The 20,864-nt window shown below is 40.4% G+C and overlaps 1 protein-coding gene across 1 annotated transcript in view; it reads left to right on the plus strand.

Annotated features, from left to right (window-relative positions):
• The window catches only part of LOC111140755 (myosin IIIB), a 427,320-nt gene that overhangs the window by 174,128 nt on the left and 232,328 nt on the right, over positions 1–20,864 (plus strand). Inside the window, exon 11 of the mRNA XM_022492953.1 lies at positions 15,603–15,758. Within this exon, the coding sequence (XP_022348661.1) occupies positions 15,603–15,758 (156 nt within the window). The remainder of the gene's footprint in view (positions 1–15,602; positions 15,759–20,864) is intronic.

The following is a 20,864-nucleotide window of genomic DNA, read 5'->3' on the forward strand; positions in this document are numbered from 1 at the left end:
CTTTCTTTCTTTCTTTCTTTTTTTTAACACAAGACATCTGTTTAATTAGAATAGATAGGGGAAATGCCTGAGCTGACATTATTCCCTCTCTTCCTTTTTTTCTTTTCCCTTCCTTCTAATTGTGGGTTCCTAGTCCTCTTCTTTTTTCTTTTTCCTTTCCTTATTTCCCCTTTCCTTTCCTTTTTACCCTTTCCTTTTTCCTTTCCCCCTTTCTTTTCTCTTTCCTTTCCCTTTTCCTTTCCTTTCTCTTCTCCTCTCCTCTCTTTCGTTCTCTTCTTTCTGTCTTTTTTCCCCCAGAGCACAAGTGGCTTGTCACAGAGTGGGGTTGTTGGTAAATGGTACTGAAAGGACCTTTCATGTTACTGATTTATGACATGAGTATATTTGGCAACACAAGTCATTCCACATCACCTATCTATGCATGTCACTGAGTTACAGTGGCTTGAAGCTCAGGACGCATGATAGCAGGGAAGTAGTGTATTCCCATGAGAGAGAGTGAACAGGGAAAATGGAAAAGGAAAACAGAAAACTAATCACTTAGAAAACTATGCATGGAGTTAGTTCACTAATAGTGGGAGTAGGAGACATCCCAACCCCCACCCCTTTCTTTCTCAACCCCTGGGAACATTTGCTTTGCAAGGGTTAATCAGGGGACCTATTATTCAGCAAATTAAAGGCTTGGCTGCCTGAGAGTTCCTTTCAGAAAGGATTAGGATCTCTGATGAGGCTTTGATGTAATAGATGGAGCTGTTCTGCTCCTTCATGTTAATGGAAAAGTGTTAAGGACTCCCTAGGCTCTCTTTGGCAGTTGGTATCTTTACTCATTCCCTTGCCTAAAAAAGAAAAATATTTTATCTTACAAAAATTTAGTGCTTGAACAAGGCACTGGATTGACATCCCTAGGGGGCGAAGTGTTCATTTCTTGGCCTAAAAGCACAAAGGCTCACACTAACTGGCTTCCTTGGGTGGCCACTTCCTCAGGAAGAACCTTCTCTCCAAAGTGCAACAGAAACAATCATTTAGGTCTTAGAGTTCATTGCCCTTTGAAGCATTTTTTTTTTTTTTTTGCTCAGAAGTTGGGCAGAGGGATGGCAGGTGACAGGCATGGTGATGGTTTGTGTTCTCAGGCAAACAAACCGAGGCTGCTGATAGCTATGCAAAATCCTGATTTGCATGACATTTATAGCTACTTATTATCTGACAGTATTTTCTCCAGGCTTTTCAATAATGGTTAGGTTATTAATGAAAATCTGGCCTAGTTTATTTTCCACAATTTGATTTCATACCATCAATAATATTCATACAATTGGCAATCAGCCAGTGTTTAGTCTATCTAAGTCTTTACCAAAAAAAGCACACACTGAGGGGTGCTAAATGTGAGCAGACATGATGTCAACCAGACTGTTCAAACTCTTGGCCATTATTGTTCCTCTCAATCTAATCTTCCTCCTGTCTCCACCTCCACCATATATTGTGGCCTGAAATCTTAGTTGGAAGCATTATTGTTGTCATTTAAAAAGTAAATTTGATGGTCCTATTATTTCCATGCCCACTTGTGCAAAGCTTCAGTCCTCTTCTTGCCTTCTCTCAAACCTCACCTGTGGGATTAAATTGCTTCCTCCTTTAGGTTGCTTTTCATTCATGGGCTAAAATTTTCAGCAATTTTCTTTCCATTCTTGGCAATGAATAGTTCAGTTGACCTTTGAACGGGGGAGGGGGTAGAGGCACCAATTCCCCACACAGCTGAAAATCTGCAAATAACTTTTGATACCCAGAAACACTATTAATAGCCTACTGTTGACTGGAAGCCTTACTATTAACATAAATAGTCTATTAACACATATATTGTGTTATATGCATTATATACTGTATACTAACAATACTAACAATAAAGTAAGAGGAAAACATATTTAAAATATAAGGAAGAGGAAATACATATACAATCTTATGCTGTATTTATTGAAAAAAATCCACATATAACTGGACCTATGGAGTTCAAACCCATGTTGTTCAGTGGTCAACTGCCTTTCCTTGATGGATGCCAGCATCTGGGCACTGCATTTAGCATTTTAAGAATCAAGAGCCCTGACTAAAAATTTACCAAGTTGCTGGTAGATTTAGCTCTGGATTAAGATCAGAGGGTTCTTAAGAGGCAAAGAATCTGTACTCAGAAAACTTTGAAGTACTCATGAAAGAAATTGAGGAAGACACAAAGAAATGGAAAAATATTCCATGCTCATGGATTGGAAGAACAACTGTTGTGAAAATGTCTATGGTACCTAAAGCAATCTACACGTTTAATGCAATCCCTATCAAAATCCCATCCATTTTTTTCAAAGAAATGGAACAAATAATCCTAAAATTTATATGGAACCAGAAAAGGCCTCAAGTAGCCAGAGCAATGTTGAAAAAGAAAGCCAAAGTTGGTGGCATCACAATTCCAGACTTCAAGCTCTATTACAAAGCTGTCATCATCAAGACAGTATGGTACTGGCACAAAAACAGACACATAGATCAATGGAAGAGAATAGAGAGCCCAGAAATGGACCCTCAACTCTGGTCAACTAATCTTCTACAAAGCAGGAAACAGTGTCCAATGGAAAAAAGAGAGTCTCTTCAACAAATGGTGTTGGGAAAATTGGACAGCCACATGCAGAAAAATGAAACTGGGCCATATCCTTACACCACACACAAAAACAGACTCAAAACGGATGAAGGACCTCAATGTGAGAAAGGAATCCATCAAAATCCTTGAGGAGAATACAGGCAGCAACTTTTTCCTAGAAACATCGCCAAAGGCGAGGGAAGCAAAAATGAACTATTGGGACTTCATCAAGATCAAAAGCTTTTGCACAGCAAAGGAAACAGTAAACAAAACCAGAAGACAACTGACAGAATGGGAGAAGATATTTGCAAACTGGCATATCAGATAAAGGGCTAGTATCCAAAGTCTATAAGGAACTTATCAAACTCAACACCCAAAGAACAAATAATCCAATCAAGAAATGGCCAGAGGACTTGAACAGACATTTCTGTCAAGAAAACATCCATATGGCCAACAGACATGTGAAAAAATGCTCCACATCACTCGGCATCAGGTAGATACAAATCAAAACCACAGTGAGATACCACCTCACACCAGTCAGAATGGCTAAAATTAACAAGTCAGTAAACGACAGATGCTGGTGAGGATGCAGAGAAAGGGGAACCGTCCTACACTGTTGGTGGGAATGCAAGCTGCTGCACTCTGGAAAACAGCATGGAGGTTCCTCAAAAAGTTGAAAATAGAGCTACCCTATGACCCAGCAATCACACTACTGGGTATTTACCCTAAAGATACAAATGCAGTGATCTGAAGGGGCACATGCTCCTGAATGTTTATAGCAGCAGTGTCCACAATACCAAACTATGGAAAGAACATAGCTGTCCATCAACAGATGAATGGATAAAGATGATGTGGTATATATATATACAGTGGAATACTATGCAGCCATCAAAAGAATGAAATCTTGCCTTTTGCAATGCCGTAGCTGGAACTAGAGGGTATTAGGCTGAGTGAAATAAGTCATTCAGAGAAAGATAATTATCATATGATCTCCCTGATATGAAGAATTTGAGAGGCAATGTGGAGGGTTTGAGGGAGAGGGAAGGAAAAAATGAAACAAGATGGGATTGGGAGGGAGACAAACCATAAGAGACTCTTTTTTTTTTATTTAAAGATTTTTATTTATTTATTTGACAGGCAGAGATCACAAGTAGGCAGAGAGGCAGGCAAATAGAGAGAGAGGTGGAAGCAGGCTCCCTGCTGAGCAGAGAGCCCGATGTGGGGCTCGATCCCAGGACCCTGGGATCATGACCTGAGCTGAAGGCAGAGGCTTTAACCCACTGAGCCACCCAGGCGCCCCCCATAAGAGACTCTTAATCTCACAAAACAAACTGAAGGTTGCTGGGGGGAGGAGGGTAGGGAGAGGGTGGTTGGGTTATAGACATTGGGGAGGGTATGTGCTGTGGTGAGTGCTGTGAAGTGTGTAAACCTGGCGATTCACAGACCTGTACCCCTGGGGCTAATAATACATTACATGTCAATAGAAAATTAAAAAATTGAAAAAAAAAAAAAAGATCAGAGGGTTCTGTGCCTCTTTTCACTGGCCACCCAGGGAGAATTTTTTTAAATAGTTCTTTGATAGAAGACATCAGTTGGGATTGAAGAGTGTTATACGATAAAGCTATATGAAACTCATGGCTGTGCTTACTGGAGGGAAATAGTATTCATTATGTTATATAGAGTCATTTCTATGAAAACCCAGGGAAACTATATCTCTAGTGTCCCTGCCAGTCATCATTATTGTATCTTCATGGTTCTACAAACAGTAGTCTGTTTTTATATCATGGATTTTAAGAAATGCAGAACAGGGGCTCCTGGGTTGCTCAGTTGGTTGGGCATCCGACTCTCAATTTTGGCTTGATTTCAGCTTGGGTCTTGATCTCAGGGTGGTAAGATGGAGCCCAACATTGGGCTCCAGGCTCAGTGCAGAGCTTTGTCCCTTTCCCTCCTCCTCTGCCCCTCTCCCTGCTCCTGCATGCACTCTTTCTCTCTAAAATAAATATATAAAATCTTAAAAAAAAAAAAAGAAATATAGAATAGATTGCTTTTTCCCATTCGTGTTTGGCTGCTAGAGAGCCCAGAGCCAAATTTGTGGCCACCTTTACCAAAGTAATTCACTTGGTATTCTAATTTCTATTTTTTCCCTAATTTCTCCTTTTTTTCATTTTTCTTGTCTGCTTATGATTATTTTTTGTCTTGTCTTATGGCATATACCTTAAGCATTTGTTGTTGTAGGATGACAAATTATTTCTAGAACAAGATGAAGTTTTAAAAATCAATTGTATACACTGATATAAATGTAAATTTATATCAGTGTATGTAAATGTATGTAGAATGTATGTGTATGTGGAATGTAAAGCGAAGCAGCCACTTTAGAAAGCAGTCTTGCAGTTCCTCAAGAGGTTAAACATAAAATTACTGTATGATCCAGTAATTCTACTCCTGGGTATATATACCCAGGAGAAATGAAAACATATGTCCACGTAAGAACGTGTATGCAAATGTTCATAGCAGCATTATACGTAATAGCTTAAAAGTAGAATTAACCAAATGCCCATCAGCTGATGAATGGATAAACAAATATGATATATCCATATAATGGAGCATTATTTAGCAAAAAAAAAAAAGGATGCAGTATTGGTCCATGCTGCAACATGGATGAACTTTGAAAGCATTATGCTAAGTAAATGAAGCCAGTCATGGAAGACCACATATATAACATGAAATATCCAGATTTGGCAAATCCATAGAAACAGAAAGTAGATTGGTAGTTGCCTGGAACTGAGAAGGTTGAGGAGAAATGGGGAGTGACTGCTAATGGATACAGGGTTTCTTTTGGGAGTCATCAAAATAGTCAGAAAGTTGATTATGGTAATATTTATAGAACTATATAAATATACTAAGCCTTTGCTTTAAAAGGGTAAACTGTATGGTATATGAATTATATCACATTAAAGCTACTGTAAAAGTCATCTGCAGTAATTAATCAACTATGAATTTTATGGAATAGTTTTTGCTGGTTTTTTTATACTTTTAATTTTCACTTAGTGCCAGACAGACACATAAAAGTTAAGCCAACTTATTTTCAGCAGAATCTGTAGACTTGCTTGAGATTGCAAATCTCTAAGAATAAGGATGTTCATCTTCAAACAGTGTGATTCCTCTCCATATTACTTAGTTCGGTTTATTTGATCCACTGGGCAAAGTCTGTGTTCAGTAGCAGATTCCAAGCCTGTGAGCACAAATGCTGTTCTTTTATTTCTATTCCTTTTTGTCTCTGCCTTGTCTATGTGTACTCTATCTCCTCTTCTTTGTCATCTTACTCTACGTGGCAGTGAAAATAAATGAGCAAGAGTGGTCAGAGAAGTAAGAGGATAAATAAGAGATGTAGCATCACTTCAGGCACAGAAAGAGAATGTTTCAAGAAGGTGGGGCAGGTCAACAGTGGCCATCAATGACAGCTTGGATGCAGCTGAGTAGAATGAAAAGTAATAAGAGACCATTGAATCAGTAACATAAAGACCTGGGTTCCTCCGAGAGAGATTACATTTGGGCAATGAAGATAAAACGTAGATTATTATGTTGACCAAGGTTTAGCTGCAGTTACGTCCTGTAAATTTAAATTTAAGTTGGTCGAAGGTTCTACCAGTGGCCCCTTCTTTTTTCTTTATACACTCCTGACTTGTCTTCAAGTTTCACAGCTATAATCAACACCTTTCCCTTCCCATTTCCTCAGTTCAGACTGTATGCTTCCTAAAGGGCCACCCTCTTTTCCTCCCTCTGATTTACTCTATAATGTGTTGCCTGTTCATTATCTAAAGCAAAGATCTAATTGAGTTATCTCCCACCTCAAAAAAACCAGTTCAGTGATTTTAAGAAAGAAAACTCAAGTTTACCAGCATGGCCTTCTAGGGTCTGGAAAATATGTTCCTAGCCAAATTTTCACCCCTATTTCTATTACAATCGCAATATTCTGTTATGCTTTGTCTCCATATGAGCCATGCATTTTACCAATGGGCTTCTATTCCTACTGTACCTTCCACTGGGAATGCCCCTCTCCTACTCTTCTGTCAGTATCCCTTTCACTTTTAAGAACCAAGATTCAGTTCTCACATGAAACACCTGTTCTTCTGCCTAGATTTGTTTACTTTGTCTGAGCTACTCTAGTGCTTATCCATCTCAGGCTTTATTATTATTTATGTTCATATATATTTTACTACTTGTTTACAAATTCCATAAAAACTAGCATCTCACTCTAGGCATCTTTTCCCCACAAGCACTTGGTAGAGTGCCATTCACAGTAAATACGTAGTAAGTGGGAATGAATCAGTGAGTTCAGTTCCACCTGGTTCACTAAATATTTCATGTATGTAAGTTGTATATTACCCTGGAAGATATGTTTCTTATGGAAGCATATAATATCTTTTGTTTGTTTTGCAGTCTCCTAGCTTCCACCCCAGTCCTAGGTAGTCCTGAACTTGTAATAGTCACGCACTATAGTATAGAACTGGTTGTTTATTTCTCATAGGGGATGGTTGGGTACTGTCCATTGCTTCCCCTAGTAGGGGAAAAATGCATACAAATGGGAATTAGGGATTTAATTCTGGGCAGGGTAGCAAATAGGATCAAGGGAAGGATTAGAATTCATATATCTCCCAGCACTTAAGCCTGGACTACGAAAAAGACCATAACTGTTTATCAAAGTGGTAACTGATTTTTAAATCAAAGGAAGTAGCCAGGCATTCAAAAACAAGAGTGCCTACGGGATTGAACTTGAAAATGCCAGAGTTCTTTGCTTTTGTTGAATTGTCAGACTCTCAAAATCCCCTCTTCCCCCAGAACTTTCTAAGTTTTGATTAGGACATCTATCAGACAGGAGTTTTGTCTGCAGTGGTGGGAATTGCATTGAGAAAAAGTAGCTAATTTATGGACACAGTATTATTCAAGTCTAACTCAAGGAGCCATTGCACGTAAACATTTATTTTTATAGCACTCATGCTGCTTGGAATTGGGCATGCCATGGCTGTCTTCCCCCAATGGATTGACTTACCATTATCCCCAGCACCCCAATGGCTGGCCGGTATGGCTGGCACTTACTGGCACTTACTGAATGCTCACTGTGCCAGGCACTGTACGTGGATTATCTCATTTACTCCCCATGACGACATTATTACTGCTTTACAGATGAAGACACTGAGGCTTAGAGAATTTGATTAACTTGCCTATCAACACATATCCATAAAAAGTAGAGTTAAGTTTGACCTCAATGTCTGGCTTTTAACCTTTTTATGTTATCGCCCCAACAGTAGGCACCAATTATTTTTTCTGTATGAGTGAGTACATTCGCCATGCTTGAGAGAATCATGGGTTTGGAGATTAAGGACATCATTATTTAAATAAACCAAGGTACTATTTTAAATATTTAAGACTGGTAATATTTAATATATAACGATATCATATGTTACATGAATGTATATTATGATAATAACTAACTTAAAGATTACTATATTTTTAAATGGACTTGCCATTTAAACCTAGATTATTTTGCCCTGACTCACTCACATGTTCCATGACCACTTCCTCTAAATTCAGCCCTCACTTCCCTCTTGGATTACTCCTCATCTTCCTGGAGTGCTTCAGGCAAATATTTCATTAATTTTCACCTGAAGCGGAGACCTTTCAAAGAAACGAAGGCCAGTGCCTGGTGTACTGGCTCAGTCTTGGGCTGACCTGCAGCCAACCTCAGCCTCTTATAGAGGCCCCAAAGGCAGTGGTGTGGCTGCTAGAGGAGAGACTCAGTAGCACTTGCAGGAGCAGCGAAGACCCAAACCCTTGAGACTGGCAGCTCTGCAACCCAAGAGTGGGAGCCATCCCAGGATTCCCATCACCCGGAGATGACTTTCCCAACGCTTTGAAGCAGAGGGTGGGATTTGAACAGATTAACAGTCCAATAAGCAAGTCACTGAGCTGTGCAATGATGTAGCAGTTCATTTTTTTGGAGGCAACCTGACTGAACTATATGGCTAGAGTTGCCTGGAAAAACATTTAATTGCAATGTGCTTTTCACAACCAAGGAAGAATGAAACAAAACCAGAACAAGAAGGTGGTGACTTGGAGCCACTGGTTACAGTTCTTAAGACTGCCTTGGTTGTAGGACACAAATATCAGGACCTTTATTGGCTATGGCATGTCCAGGGGAGGTCATACTCATCTTGGTTTTCTGCAGCTGCCATATGATTATTTGGAAGTACAGATTAAACAGTAGGAATGTCAGTAACGACTATCATAAAACCAGCACTTCCCCTGTCACCTATTCCATTGGCTTCTTGTGGACAGACTTTGTGTGCCCCGAACTCCATCTAGACTTGATCTTTGCCTTGGCCTGGTTCCACTTGGCCTTTCTCCTCACTTCACCCCTTTGCTTGGCACTTTTACTCCTTTTTCCTCCTCTGCCATTAATTCTGCCCATTGTCCATAGTATATATTGTCTCCCTCCATGCCTTCCAGCTGTGACTCCGAGCTAGTGCCCCAGACAAGCAGTACTTGAGGATTCTGTCTTTTGGCTTCCACCCATCCTGTGCTTTTTCTCTGGTTGCCTTCTTCACCTTTGAGCTTTCTTTGGGTGAGAAAAATTGTTTCTTCTCTGTCTCCAGCCTCAGGTTCCAGGAAATGCAGTGTTGGACATATGGCGCTGCTCGCTTTGCTGGAAGCTTGGGCTGACTTGTTGACTTTCTAAGCCTACATCTGGGTTCTCCTTGCCCTGGTATCTCTAGCAAGGTGGCAGCTGTCCTGTTGTCCTATAGCCTGTTGTCTCTCTCTGACTTTGCCACACAAAATCTGCACCTGTTAGCCCATCTCAAAAGCAGACTTAGCTTCCTGTTCTAAAACCCTCTGTCCTACCTTCTCAGGGCTTTTTTCCTTTTAGTGAATACTGTTTCTCTCCGATTAATAACTACAGACCTCCCTCACTGACTAAAGTGAAGGCAATTCTGGTTCCCACTTATCTGTTTCAGGTTAGGAGCCCACTTTCTCACCCCAGGTGTGAAGTTAACATGCCATTCCAATCTTGCCAGCACGACTTTAAAACGCAACACGTGTAGTATTTGTCAACTTCATGAAAACTGAAATGCAGTTAAATAGTCCACCAAATGGAGAGGTGATGTTTCGCTGAAATAACATATGCATCGTCAAGTTTCTTAGCCTGCCTTCTTTGGAGGCATTAGTCATCTTGGGAGAATGCCTGTGTTTGTCATAGTCCTGTCTTCCAGAATGGAAATTTCCTTCCAAGACAGAGCACTACAGGCTCCAATATTTAACCTATAATTAGTATATTCCCTAGAGGATTTTCTCCTTTTGATGCAGAGGCCTCTGTCACTCAGGCTTCTGTCTGAGGATGATAGGAACCGCAGGGCAGCAAGATGTATCACGGGGCAGACAAACATTTGCTCAGATCAAAAATGTTTAGATATTCTGTACCAAAGCAAACATTTCACAATCGAAAACTGCAAGAAAACAGCAGAAAGCATAACAGAATATTAAAAAAGAAATGCGAAGAGACATAAATCCCAAGTTCTGATCTAGTTTTGCATAGAATAAGATTGCTTTACGCTTCTGCTTTTCTCAACCAGTTCACCAGTATTTTTAGTTTTTGACTTTTCAGCTGCTCTTTATCAAGTATGTTTTACTCATTTAAACATCTGCCTGGGACTCTTGATAAATAGCTTCCTCTTGCAGCCATCTGATTTTTTGGTTATGAAATGGCAGTTTGCAGCAACAAGGCAGCTGTGTCTTGACAGTGTTATCGTTCGGGAATGGAAAGAACACTGGCTGCGTGGGCTCTGGAGTGCAATGCATGAGCCTGACCTTGTTTCTTGCTAGGAAACGTCTTCTTTTGGCCTGTCTCTGGCAGAGGCTGGGCTGGGAGATCCCAGCAAATGGCTGCAGCAACCTGTGTTTAATGTGGTGACACTAATGAATTTTGAGAATTAATCTTCAGCCAAGAAGTTATGATGGAAGGTACTAGAATTTCAAATTAGGTAATGGATTGGTTTCCTTCAAGACTGGAATTTGCTTCCTTTTCCCTCTGGTGGACTTTTCTTTCCTATTCAGACCACCCACTATGGCCTTATAAATCCAGGAAATATATCTTATGGTAGTTAAATTTTTTTTAAAGATTTTATTTATGTATTTGACAGAGAGAGACCACAAGTAGGCAGAAAGGCAGGCAGAGGGGGGCGGGGGCGGGGGAAGCAGGCTCCCTGCTGAGCAGAGAGAGCCCGATGTGGGGCTCGATCCCAGGACCCTAAGATGATGACCTGAGCTGAAGGCAGAGGCTTTAACCCACTGAGCCACCCAGGTGCCCCCGTAGTTTAAAATTTTTAATTTATTTGTTTTGTTCTGCCTTTTAACACAGAGATAACTACACCTAAATCCAGATTTTTAAAAATGATTAAAAACCATCTAGGAGTGAAAGAATTATTTAAGACTTCGGAAAAAAGTAGTATCCCTAAATCTAGTCCTTGTTTAGTTTTTTTCCCAGGGTTAAGGACTCTGGAAAGAACTGAACTTGGGAAATGTATTTCCTCAGCTTGAGATACTGACTTCTACAGAAACAGCAGCCTATAGGTGTCTCAAATGTGCTGTTGACAATCAGGACTTTGTGTGTTTCTCCTCTGTCAACTGAGATGAGGACTCTGCCACCCATTGTGAGGGTCTAGTACTGATTTCTCACAACAGCCTTTCAAAGGGTGTCATTTGGAGGGCTCTGCATTGATGCAAAAAAGAGTTAGTGGACAAGTCAGTTTGAAAAGATCAAGCTATTTTCTTGATCTTTCTTAGATCTTCTAAGAAGATCTTCTTTCTTAGAAGTTCTAAGAACATTTAATATGCACATGTACATTATAAAACTCCAGACTTAACTTGTTTAGACAATCACCGATGTTTCTCAGACCTTTTTGACCAGAACAGTAGTTTCATTTTTTCAGTGGAATGTGTTATGTGTCTAGTGTTTCATCTAATTCACCGCACACTGGCTGGACCCTCTTTCCCATTCAGAGGTCAACATTCTGTGCATTTGTTTATAAAAACTGCTCAGTCCCTGGCTGGGAGAAAATATTCTGCATCTGGAATTTGCAGTTCCTGCTTTAAAAAGCAATCCTGAAATGAATAAGCATATTATAACTCCTTCGTTTTCAATGTTTGTTCTCCAAGTCAAGTTGGAGGATTCTACCATGTTTTCATGAAGGACATGGAGGCTGTCAGGTGTTCTTATGGACCCCAGTAGTCGGTTCTATCTTAATCCACTAAATCCCTGCCTGGATGGGGAATAAGACAAAAATGACAAGCTGAAAAATGTAAACAGTATGGGTTTGGAGTCTTAAGCAATAAAGAATATACTCTAGTTAAATTTGGAAAAGGGACTAAAGCAAAGAATTATTGTTAGGCTTTTAAAGGAGTCAGCTTAGGGGGTACAGGGGGATGTTCTGGTGGCCTTCTGAGTTCCTGGCTACACAGCTTGCCCAGTCTGGCTTCTTGCCTTGCCCATCCAGTTTATCAACTTTGAAATGTCTTCTACCTCTTCAACAACTGAGTTCCGTTTAGTCCCAAAAACATCCTCTCGAGTCGGCTTCACTTCTCACCTCCTGCACTAAGGCCTCCCTGACTGATGCTCCCCGCCCCACCTACAGTTCTGTGCTGTTGCATCTGTGCCATTTTAAACAGCATAGTGCAGAGGAGGAAAGGTTCTCCCGTGGGAATCGGAGAAGTGGCCTCATCTCTGTCAGGACTTGATCTGAACTTCTTCACCTCGTGAAAAAGGGGGTTAGAATAGACAATTTCAGCCCCTTAGCTCAAAACCCTATACTTTTGTGTGATTATTTATTATTCTGATTATAGATGCAAACACTGGCTTTTGCTGTTTCCTGTGTTCCTCTTTTGCATCCATCTTTCCAATTAGATTGTAGATCCTTGAGGAAAATGGTCTTGATTCTTTATGAATTAATTAATTTTGGCTAATTATGGCTGTGTAATAAATGTTTGCCGAACAAATGAAATGATATATGACTCCAGTGACCTAGTAATGTGTGACTTTCAGCCATATCTGTTCCTAAGGTAGTACTATCCTCTATCAATAAAACACTAGTTCCATTTCAGTCTGGCTGTTTGCTCCCCATGAGAGAAAAGTATGCAGAAGTGTTTTAGAATAAGGCTATACCCTCAAGGTCTTTATGCCCTTCTCCTAAAAATCCTCTAGTGCAGCTGGATATGTCACAACTCTGTTTAGCATTCTTCCCATATACACTCATTTTCAGTTTTGCTGATCCAATGATATGACATTCTGCCCACTCAGGTCTTACTGAGAGAACTAACAAATCCTTTTGAACATTACTTCCACAGAGTAGAATATCTACCATCTTCATTTTGGGGATCTTCAAGAGATAGTAGATTCACTTGTTAGTTTCTTTTCTGTCTGATTATCTCACTTTATGATTTAGTTGCCATTTCTTATTCCTTCTGTGATATAGAGTGAGTTCCTCTTCAAAATACCAAATGACCCAGCAACCTTATTGGCAGCCTTTCTCCCCCCAGCTGGATGCTGAAATTATGAAGCAAGATACAACACCTTTAATTGCATCCCCAGACTCCAGTAGAGACCTATTTTCATAAAACTGCACTCTGGGTTTCTTGGCCTCTTCAAACCTTATCCAAAGAGCTTTAGTTATTGAAGTACCAGAAGGACCTTATTTCTAGGCCTCATCTGGAATGTCTCCCAAGGCCTCTAACCTGTGGAGGAAAGTAGAGGAAGTTCCATCCCAATTTCTCATTCACATGCTCTGAATTTTTATTAATGGATATGGCTCCCACTCTCAGTATTGGACCTGAGTTTACTCATTTGAAGTGTTGTCAGTAGACAGCAGGTGGTTGAGGGCTGCATTAGTTCTGCTCAAGGCAAGAAAGACGTAGTGCTACCTGCCCCAGATCACTGGGCAGGCTTGATTCCTGGACTTCCGCCCAATGCATGCCCTCCAGGGCTGTAGGGGGCATGTGAAGGCACCATGTGCATCTGTCTGCAGTAGGAACTCTCAGAGGACACAGACTGTTTTGCATTTTAGGAGTCTTCATCTACCATCCCTCCAGCTAGAAGGACAGGGCCACTACACCTGTACTACTTACCATACTACTACCAGGAGGTTCCTTATTTTCCAGGTGCTTAGGGAAACCGTGTTTATTTTCCTTTGGTAGTCACATACACATGTACAGATGAATATACATGGAATCCAGGGAAGACTGCTAATATAAAGACGTGAACATAGTATTTTTTAAAAGATTTTATATACTTATTTGACAGAGACACAGAGAGAGGGAACACAAGCAGGGGGAGTGGGAGAGGGAGAAGCAGACTCCCCCGTCAAGCAGGGAGCCCGACACACTGGGCTTGATCCCAAGACTCTGGGATCATGACCCAAGCCGAAGGCAGACACCCAACCGACTGAGCCACCCAGGCATGAACATAGTATTTTTTTTAAGAATGTGCACTTATTTCTTTTATTTTTGGTGGGAAAAATAATAGATTATACCAAAGTCCCCTGAACCCATAACAGTCATGTGATTGATTTCTTCCCATGGCAAGGCAGATTATTTATAGTCATGCAGGCAGCAGAATGGAGATAATCTAGGTTCTTTTGCCTTTTCTAACTGAAAGCTCCAGTTCCAATAGATAGGAAATCCCTTGCATCCATCCTAAACTGACTGATGGGAAATTCACCTTCAGGACTAGGAGGTGAGGGATATGAAAGTGGTTTGAAATTTAAACTGCAAAGGTTAAAGCCATTTTGTAAATCCAACAGTTAAGGATTGTTTTAAGAACTCTGCTTAAATGTTTGAGAAGATATTCAAGATGACGCTGATTTTTTTTTTTTAAACCATTTGTGAGTGCATTTCTTTATTTAAAATATGTTGTGTTTTAGATGTTGCTGGTATATCACTGTTGGGGAAACTGGAAATGTTTGTTTCAGAGTGGGCAGAATGGCATTTAGCATTTATCCTAAGCTTCCAAAATGAACTAAAGGCTGATAGCTTAAAAGGGCAGTTGTTGAAATTTCTTTCTCCTATCAAGGGCAGCTACTCAGAATGGAAATGCAATGGTAATTAGAGGGATACTCATCAGATTCAATTGCACTAGAAATTTCCTTGTATCAGAATCATCTTGGGTAACATAGGGCATACAGCAAAATATACTAAATCATTGTTTTCTTTGAAAAGGGCATTTGAATCTGAAACGGAAAGTGGTTACACCAGTGTGGTTTTAACCAATTAACCACAGAGGAATTTAAATGCAACCCATTTTTTACCATTTTCAATGGTCTTTTTGTTCCCTGTTTGCATAATTCCATTCCAGTTCATCTGAATTATATTGTAGTCACTTCCTGTTCTGAGGTTTTTCTGCTTCAGAAAACATTAGAAATCAAGGTGTTGGAGTTTCTCTGTGACGGTTTCTTTATGATTAGTTTCTTTCCTTGCAAACTCCTGAATGCATTTTCCCTACCATCAAATGGTGGACATTTCATCTATTAGGATTTTTTTTTGAGTGACAGCATATGTTTTTATATATGTTTATATGTTTCTAAAGTATATAAACTTACCAGCTTGCCTCCATTGTAAACATTTTTCTATAGTGAAAGTTCAGACAGAAAATTCAGTCTGATCAGTCTTTTTTTTTTTCAGTGTTTTGAGTATTTCACATTCAGTTGATGGCAAAAATTTACTCTTTTCAACATGGATTTAACCCAAACTAAAATAGATTTCTGATGTAATTAATTTGACCAGCAGAGAATTATTATTTTTTTTACCCTCTGATACATATGAATAAAGAAAGAGCTGTGTCAGGTTAGTGATCAGGTTTTATAAATGAGCTTTTTTGCCTCGTCTCTCTCATATTGGCAGGGGGACCAGATATCTAAAATTGTACTTTGGATTGTTTGTTGGTTTTTGCAAACAGGTGTCTTATTAAGGATTTTGAAAGGCGGCCTTCTGTCACACATCTCCTCGACCACCCATTTATTAAAGGAGCCCACGGGAAGGTTTTATTTCTGCAAAAACAGCTGGCCAAGGTCCTCCAAGATCAGAAGCATCTAAACCCTGTTGTTAAAACCAGGTATGGTAGATGGCATCTTCCTATTTGTTCTCTCTGGTTATTTGTAAAAATGGCATGTCATGTGTTTTGATTTGCTCAGCATTAGTGCTGGTAATTATCACATCCCTCCATTTTTGAGAGTTTCATTTACATGACATTAAGTACTCCATACTCAGTGGATGAGATCAGAAGAGCTTTAGAAACAAGCTGTCTGTTTGTGCTTTTATGGCTAATATCTCTCAACTGTGGCTGAAATCCCACTCTGCCCTCATGTTCTAGTTAAAAACCAACATGCATCTATATTTATATTTAATAAATGTTGGAATTTTTTCAAACCAATAACGGTAGCTGTATGAAAACAGCCACGGCTGAGTTCGTGTGAGAAATCTTTACTTAGCCGTTGCTGATTAAAAAGCAGAAATGTAAGCTGTAACGTGATTTTGGAAAGATTACAAGTTAAACACGGAGGATTTTTCTCTAATGTGCTCTGAGACCCTATTTAGTTAAAAATTCCTTAGAGGCAATTTAGTATTTTTAAATGATCCCCCCGCCCCCACAACACACCGATATCTGTGCTATCCAAAACAACTGTGTTTCTCCCTTCCTGCCCCATTTTTCTAAAGGGTAGATTTAAAGAAATAAATGTTTCCAGTTTCTTAAAATGGTATTTTGTGGCAGTCTCTAAGAAATAGATCTTTGGTTTCTGTCCAGAGGGTGGCAGAATTTCTCTTTAAAAATTTTTTTTAAATGCAAATAAACTTGCTTCCCAGCTCAGCAATTATTCGGTTTTATAAAACTGGACAGGATGCAGATAAGCTCTAATCCATTATTATTAAAGGAACATTTGAAGGACTGGAGATAAAATATCACTAGTCACAAGGAAATATTCGTGTATTCTGCAGAGCACTGTTTACAAATCAAAAAAGCATGGGAACTCTTGGAGCTGGAGGCATAGTTTCAAGGTGACTATATCTTGCTGATTTTCTTTACCACCACCAAGTTTCCTTTCGGATAGCTCAAAACAAGTTTTTTCCTACTCTTTCCCCCTTTCCCCTCTCATTTGTGTTTCTATGGCTTGCCCATAGGGTAGAGAAATTCTTGTAACTTGGTACCTTTTTGAAGAACACTCTTGAACTTGTGTTTAAGCCCCAGGGAACTAAAATCCCTTTTCTTCCTGTACACCAGCCACTGTCCCAAAACCAGGGAACTAAAATCCTTTTTCTTCCTGTACACCAGCCACTGTCCCAAAACCACACACCACACACCACAGGACAGACAACACTAGCACCACAAATGAAGAGGAAATCAAATCAAACAGACCAAGCCAAAAAACAGTCCCAGCATTTAAATGCTCTAAGTTGAATCAGTCTTCTCCTCCTTTTCTCTATGTTCTGAAATCTGCTGCAGAACAATTTCTAAGACTTAGGTTGCAAAGTTATCCACTTTTTCACATTTGCCTGATTTTGCCTGTCCAGATGTATATTCTCTTTTTAAAGATGTTCCTTCTTTTAGCATTAAAAATCAGACTCCAGTCTCTCTCACCCAGTTTCTCTCATTTCTCTTTATCTTTAAACTTCTTTGCTATCAGAAGCCTTATTTGGTGGCAAAGGCTTCTTACAGGGGCTTTGCAATCTTCAGTTTCACTCAGGAGTTTGTGTTTCTTTCAAAGCCATTAAACACACACACACACACACACACACAACCATTGGTGCCTGGCTGGCTCAGTAAGTGGAGCATTGCGCAACTCTTGATCTTGGGGTCATGAGTTAGAGACTACTTTGGGTGTAGAGATTACTAAATAAGTAAATAAATAATAAACCCACAACCTCACAAATAAGAATCAAAACTTTAAACAGCCCTCTCCTTAAGAGGTAGGAAAATTAATTCTAAAGGAAACACAGTACCTGTAACTGACTGTTAATCTGCCACCTACCCCACGTTGTTACGTCCTTGTAGCAACTGGCAAGGTGTTTTTTAAGCCCACCCAGAAAAGCTCTCCAATATATCATTTGATGCTGGTGACTGAGTATATCTGAAGTTGTGAGTTTGCAAGAGAAGGTGGGGCAAAGAAAGAAGATTTGAGGCAAGTACATAGATGAGTGAGGCAGATGCCCACCTACCACTTTTTTGTGCAGTTACCATCGCCTGGCAGGCAGCGTGGTGTGGTGGTTGAAGCCACTGGCCTGCCAGGGTTAAACCCCAGCTTAGCTACTCAGGGACAGGTTGTTACATTGGTCTGTTCAGAGGTTTCATCATCTTTAACATGGCAGTTCTTTTGAGGGTCAAGTGAGTCCATATATAAAAAAATAAGTAGAATAGCTCTTGATACAGAGTTAACCCTCACGGTGTTATCTGTGGTAGAAGTAGCATACCGGGGTTTTTTTAATTCAGAGCCCTTCATTTCTGTTAAATACTACCTACCGCTTAGCCTTAATTTGTATAAATTCATCTCTATTTATCATAGAACATCATAAAAATAAATAGTACTGAGCTAGTGAATGTTAAAAACATCAATTTCTATCTCATTTAAAATATAGTTTATTCATTTATTCATTCAAGAGACATTTGTATGTGTGCATGTGTCAGGCTGTCTGCTGAACAGAGGGACTACAAAGGCAAATCAGATACAGTTCCTGATAAAGAACTCATAGGCCAGTGTGTGAAATGGACAAGAATCAGATGAGGACATTTCAACATGAAAAGTACCTGGATAAAGGGATTCTGGGATACTTCCCAGAATACCCCGGAGGAAAAGACCCCTGGAACTGGTGGGAAGATGATCCTTGAAACATCCTGAAGAACAAATAGAAGAGTTAAAGAAGGAGATTATTCTAGGTAGAGGGGAATAATGAGCAATGAGCAAAGGGCAAAGGCACGGAGGCTGGAGAGAGCTTAAGGAATTTGGTGAACACTTAGTGTTGGCTTTGCTGGAGCTTGGCATGGAACAGGGGGTGGGAGAACCAAGGCAGACAGGGGCCAGGTCATGATGGGCCAGGGAGTTTGGATTTGTTCTTAGGCACTCAGAAGCCACTGAAGGTTTTTAAGCAGGTGTGTGCTCCAGGAAGGTCATTCTGATTGCAGTGTAGAGAATAGATTGAAGCTGGGCAAGGCAGGAGCCAGAGAGACAAGTGAGCAGATTATGGCAATTGCAAATAACAGAAGATATTGAGAAGTGTTACCCCAACTGGGCAGCCTCTCTACCATGATTAAGACTGCAATCAAACAGAAATTAAAAGACACTAAGAGACAGAGATCAGTAAAGAGATTTTGCTTCCTCTTCCTAACCTACCAAATGCAATGCCAGGTATTTCCAGATATTACATAAAGTCTCCAGCTTTCTGTAAGGGTTATGCAGTATTCCAGACAGCCCTGGGTCTCCCAGCTGGAAAGACTTGTTTAGTTTTGAGAACTAAATACAGAGAAATGAGACCTACAGGCTTCAGGGAAAACTGTCTTACTGTTCCTGCAAAGTCAGGGAATGTTCTGTGAACTTTAGTATTTTCTCTATGGGAGAGAGAAGTTAAAGGTTTGAAGGGGAAGAAGATAAGTTCTTAAAGGATGGGGCAAACTTGGACAGGTGAAGGGGGAGGATCTTATATAGAGAAGCAAGAGGAAGTGGGAACAAGGGCTTAAGAGGAGGGTTGACCTTAAGAGAGAACGTCTAGGTTGGGAAAGACACAGAAAGGTTAGATGAAGCTATCCAGAAAATATGAGGGGTGAAGGTGGGGATAGGGAGAGGGGGTCCTATAAGGCACCTTCTGGTGAATGGCTTTTGTCTTAAAAAAAAATTAAGGTGGTTTCAAAGTTGGGAGTGGGCTGTGGACACCAGGAAAATGTTAACTCTTTAAAATAGCCACCAAGAGGAATATTATAAAGGGTCCACTAAAGATGGACATGATTGCTCAGTAGCACAGAAAACCCAGGAGGAACTTAACTGAATAACATTCCATTGTAGTGAAGTTAGTCACTGTTTAACATAATGCATGTAGAGCATTCAGGAGAGCATTCAACACCAGAACCTCTCAAAAAAGGTACCATCACCGCCACTGCCTTTCCTGTCTATTATCTCTAGAAATTCTTAGCAACGAGGGGCAGGAGTAGGAGAGCAGATATTCTGGTCTTCCGACTGGAGACTAGCTTGACAGACATGATGGGTGGACAAGGGAGCAGGGGAATAATGATGAGTAGGAGAGTATCCTTGGGGTCTTTTTTGGAATTTGGAAGAAAGTGAAGTCAGAAGTGGCTTTCTAACTTTTGAGGCCTGGTCTGGGTCAAGAGACTGGCAGTTGCAGTGCTGAAAAAGAGCAGATTCCATGAATGGATGATGAGAAAGGAATTGTAGAACTGAGATTTTGGGAACTTTTTTTTTTTTTTTTGAGATTTTTAAAATTTATTTGATAAAGAGAGAGACACAGCAAGAGAGGAAACACAAGCAGGGAGAGTGGGAGAGGAAGAAGCAGGCTTCTTGCAGAGCGGAGAGCCCAATGCAAGGCTCAATCCCAGAACCCTGGAATCATGACCTGAACCGAAGGCAGATGCTTAACGGCTGAGCCACCCAGGGGCCTGATTTTTTTTTTTAAGGGAACTTTTGAGAAATAACTGGGAACTAGTCATGTCTGAACTTGTGGACAAATTCAGTGGCACTAGAAATCAAAGTTATTAGAGAGTTGACAAGTTGAGGAACCCTGAGTTCAGCATGTGGGAAGAATTAACAAAGTGATTGGTGGGGGGTAGGGAAACCAAAAACTGACACCAGGGGAATGGATAGAGAGAATGAAAAATGGGGGTCAGGTGCTGGAGGAGATGATATATAAGGATGATGTGACATTTTTAAAAGGGCAAGATTGGTTAGGGAGAAGCACGGCTGAGAAATGCAGAGGGGAGTAGGGAGGATGCCCCTTCCGCTACCTTGTCACCATGAGTAGGTGGGAAATGAAGCTGGGGCAAGAGTGTTACAGGGCAGTGGTCTACTTCAGTTCTGTAGAGGTAAGTGTTCAAGGGCCAGGCTAGGGAATCACTGGAGCTTATTCACTATAGAGCAGGAGCTGCAGTGTGCCTGAAGAAGAGCTTGAATGCTGAGGCCACATCTCCCTTCTCCTGGATCTAAGCATTCTTCTGAGTGGTCTA

The sequence above is a fragment of the Enhydra lutris genome, unplaced genomic scaffold, assembly GCF_002288905.1.
Source record: "Enhydra lutris kenyoni isolate GAN:26980312 unplaced genomic scaffold, ASM228890v2 scaffoldscaffold1, whole genome shotgun sequence".
Classification (NCBI taxonomy): Eukaryota; Metazoa; Chordata; class Mammalia; order Carnivora; family Mustelidae; genus Enhydra; species Enhydra lutris.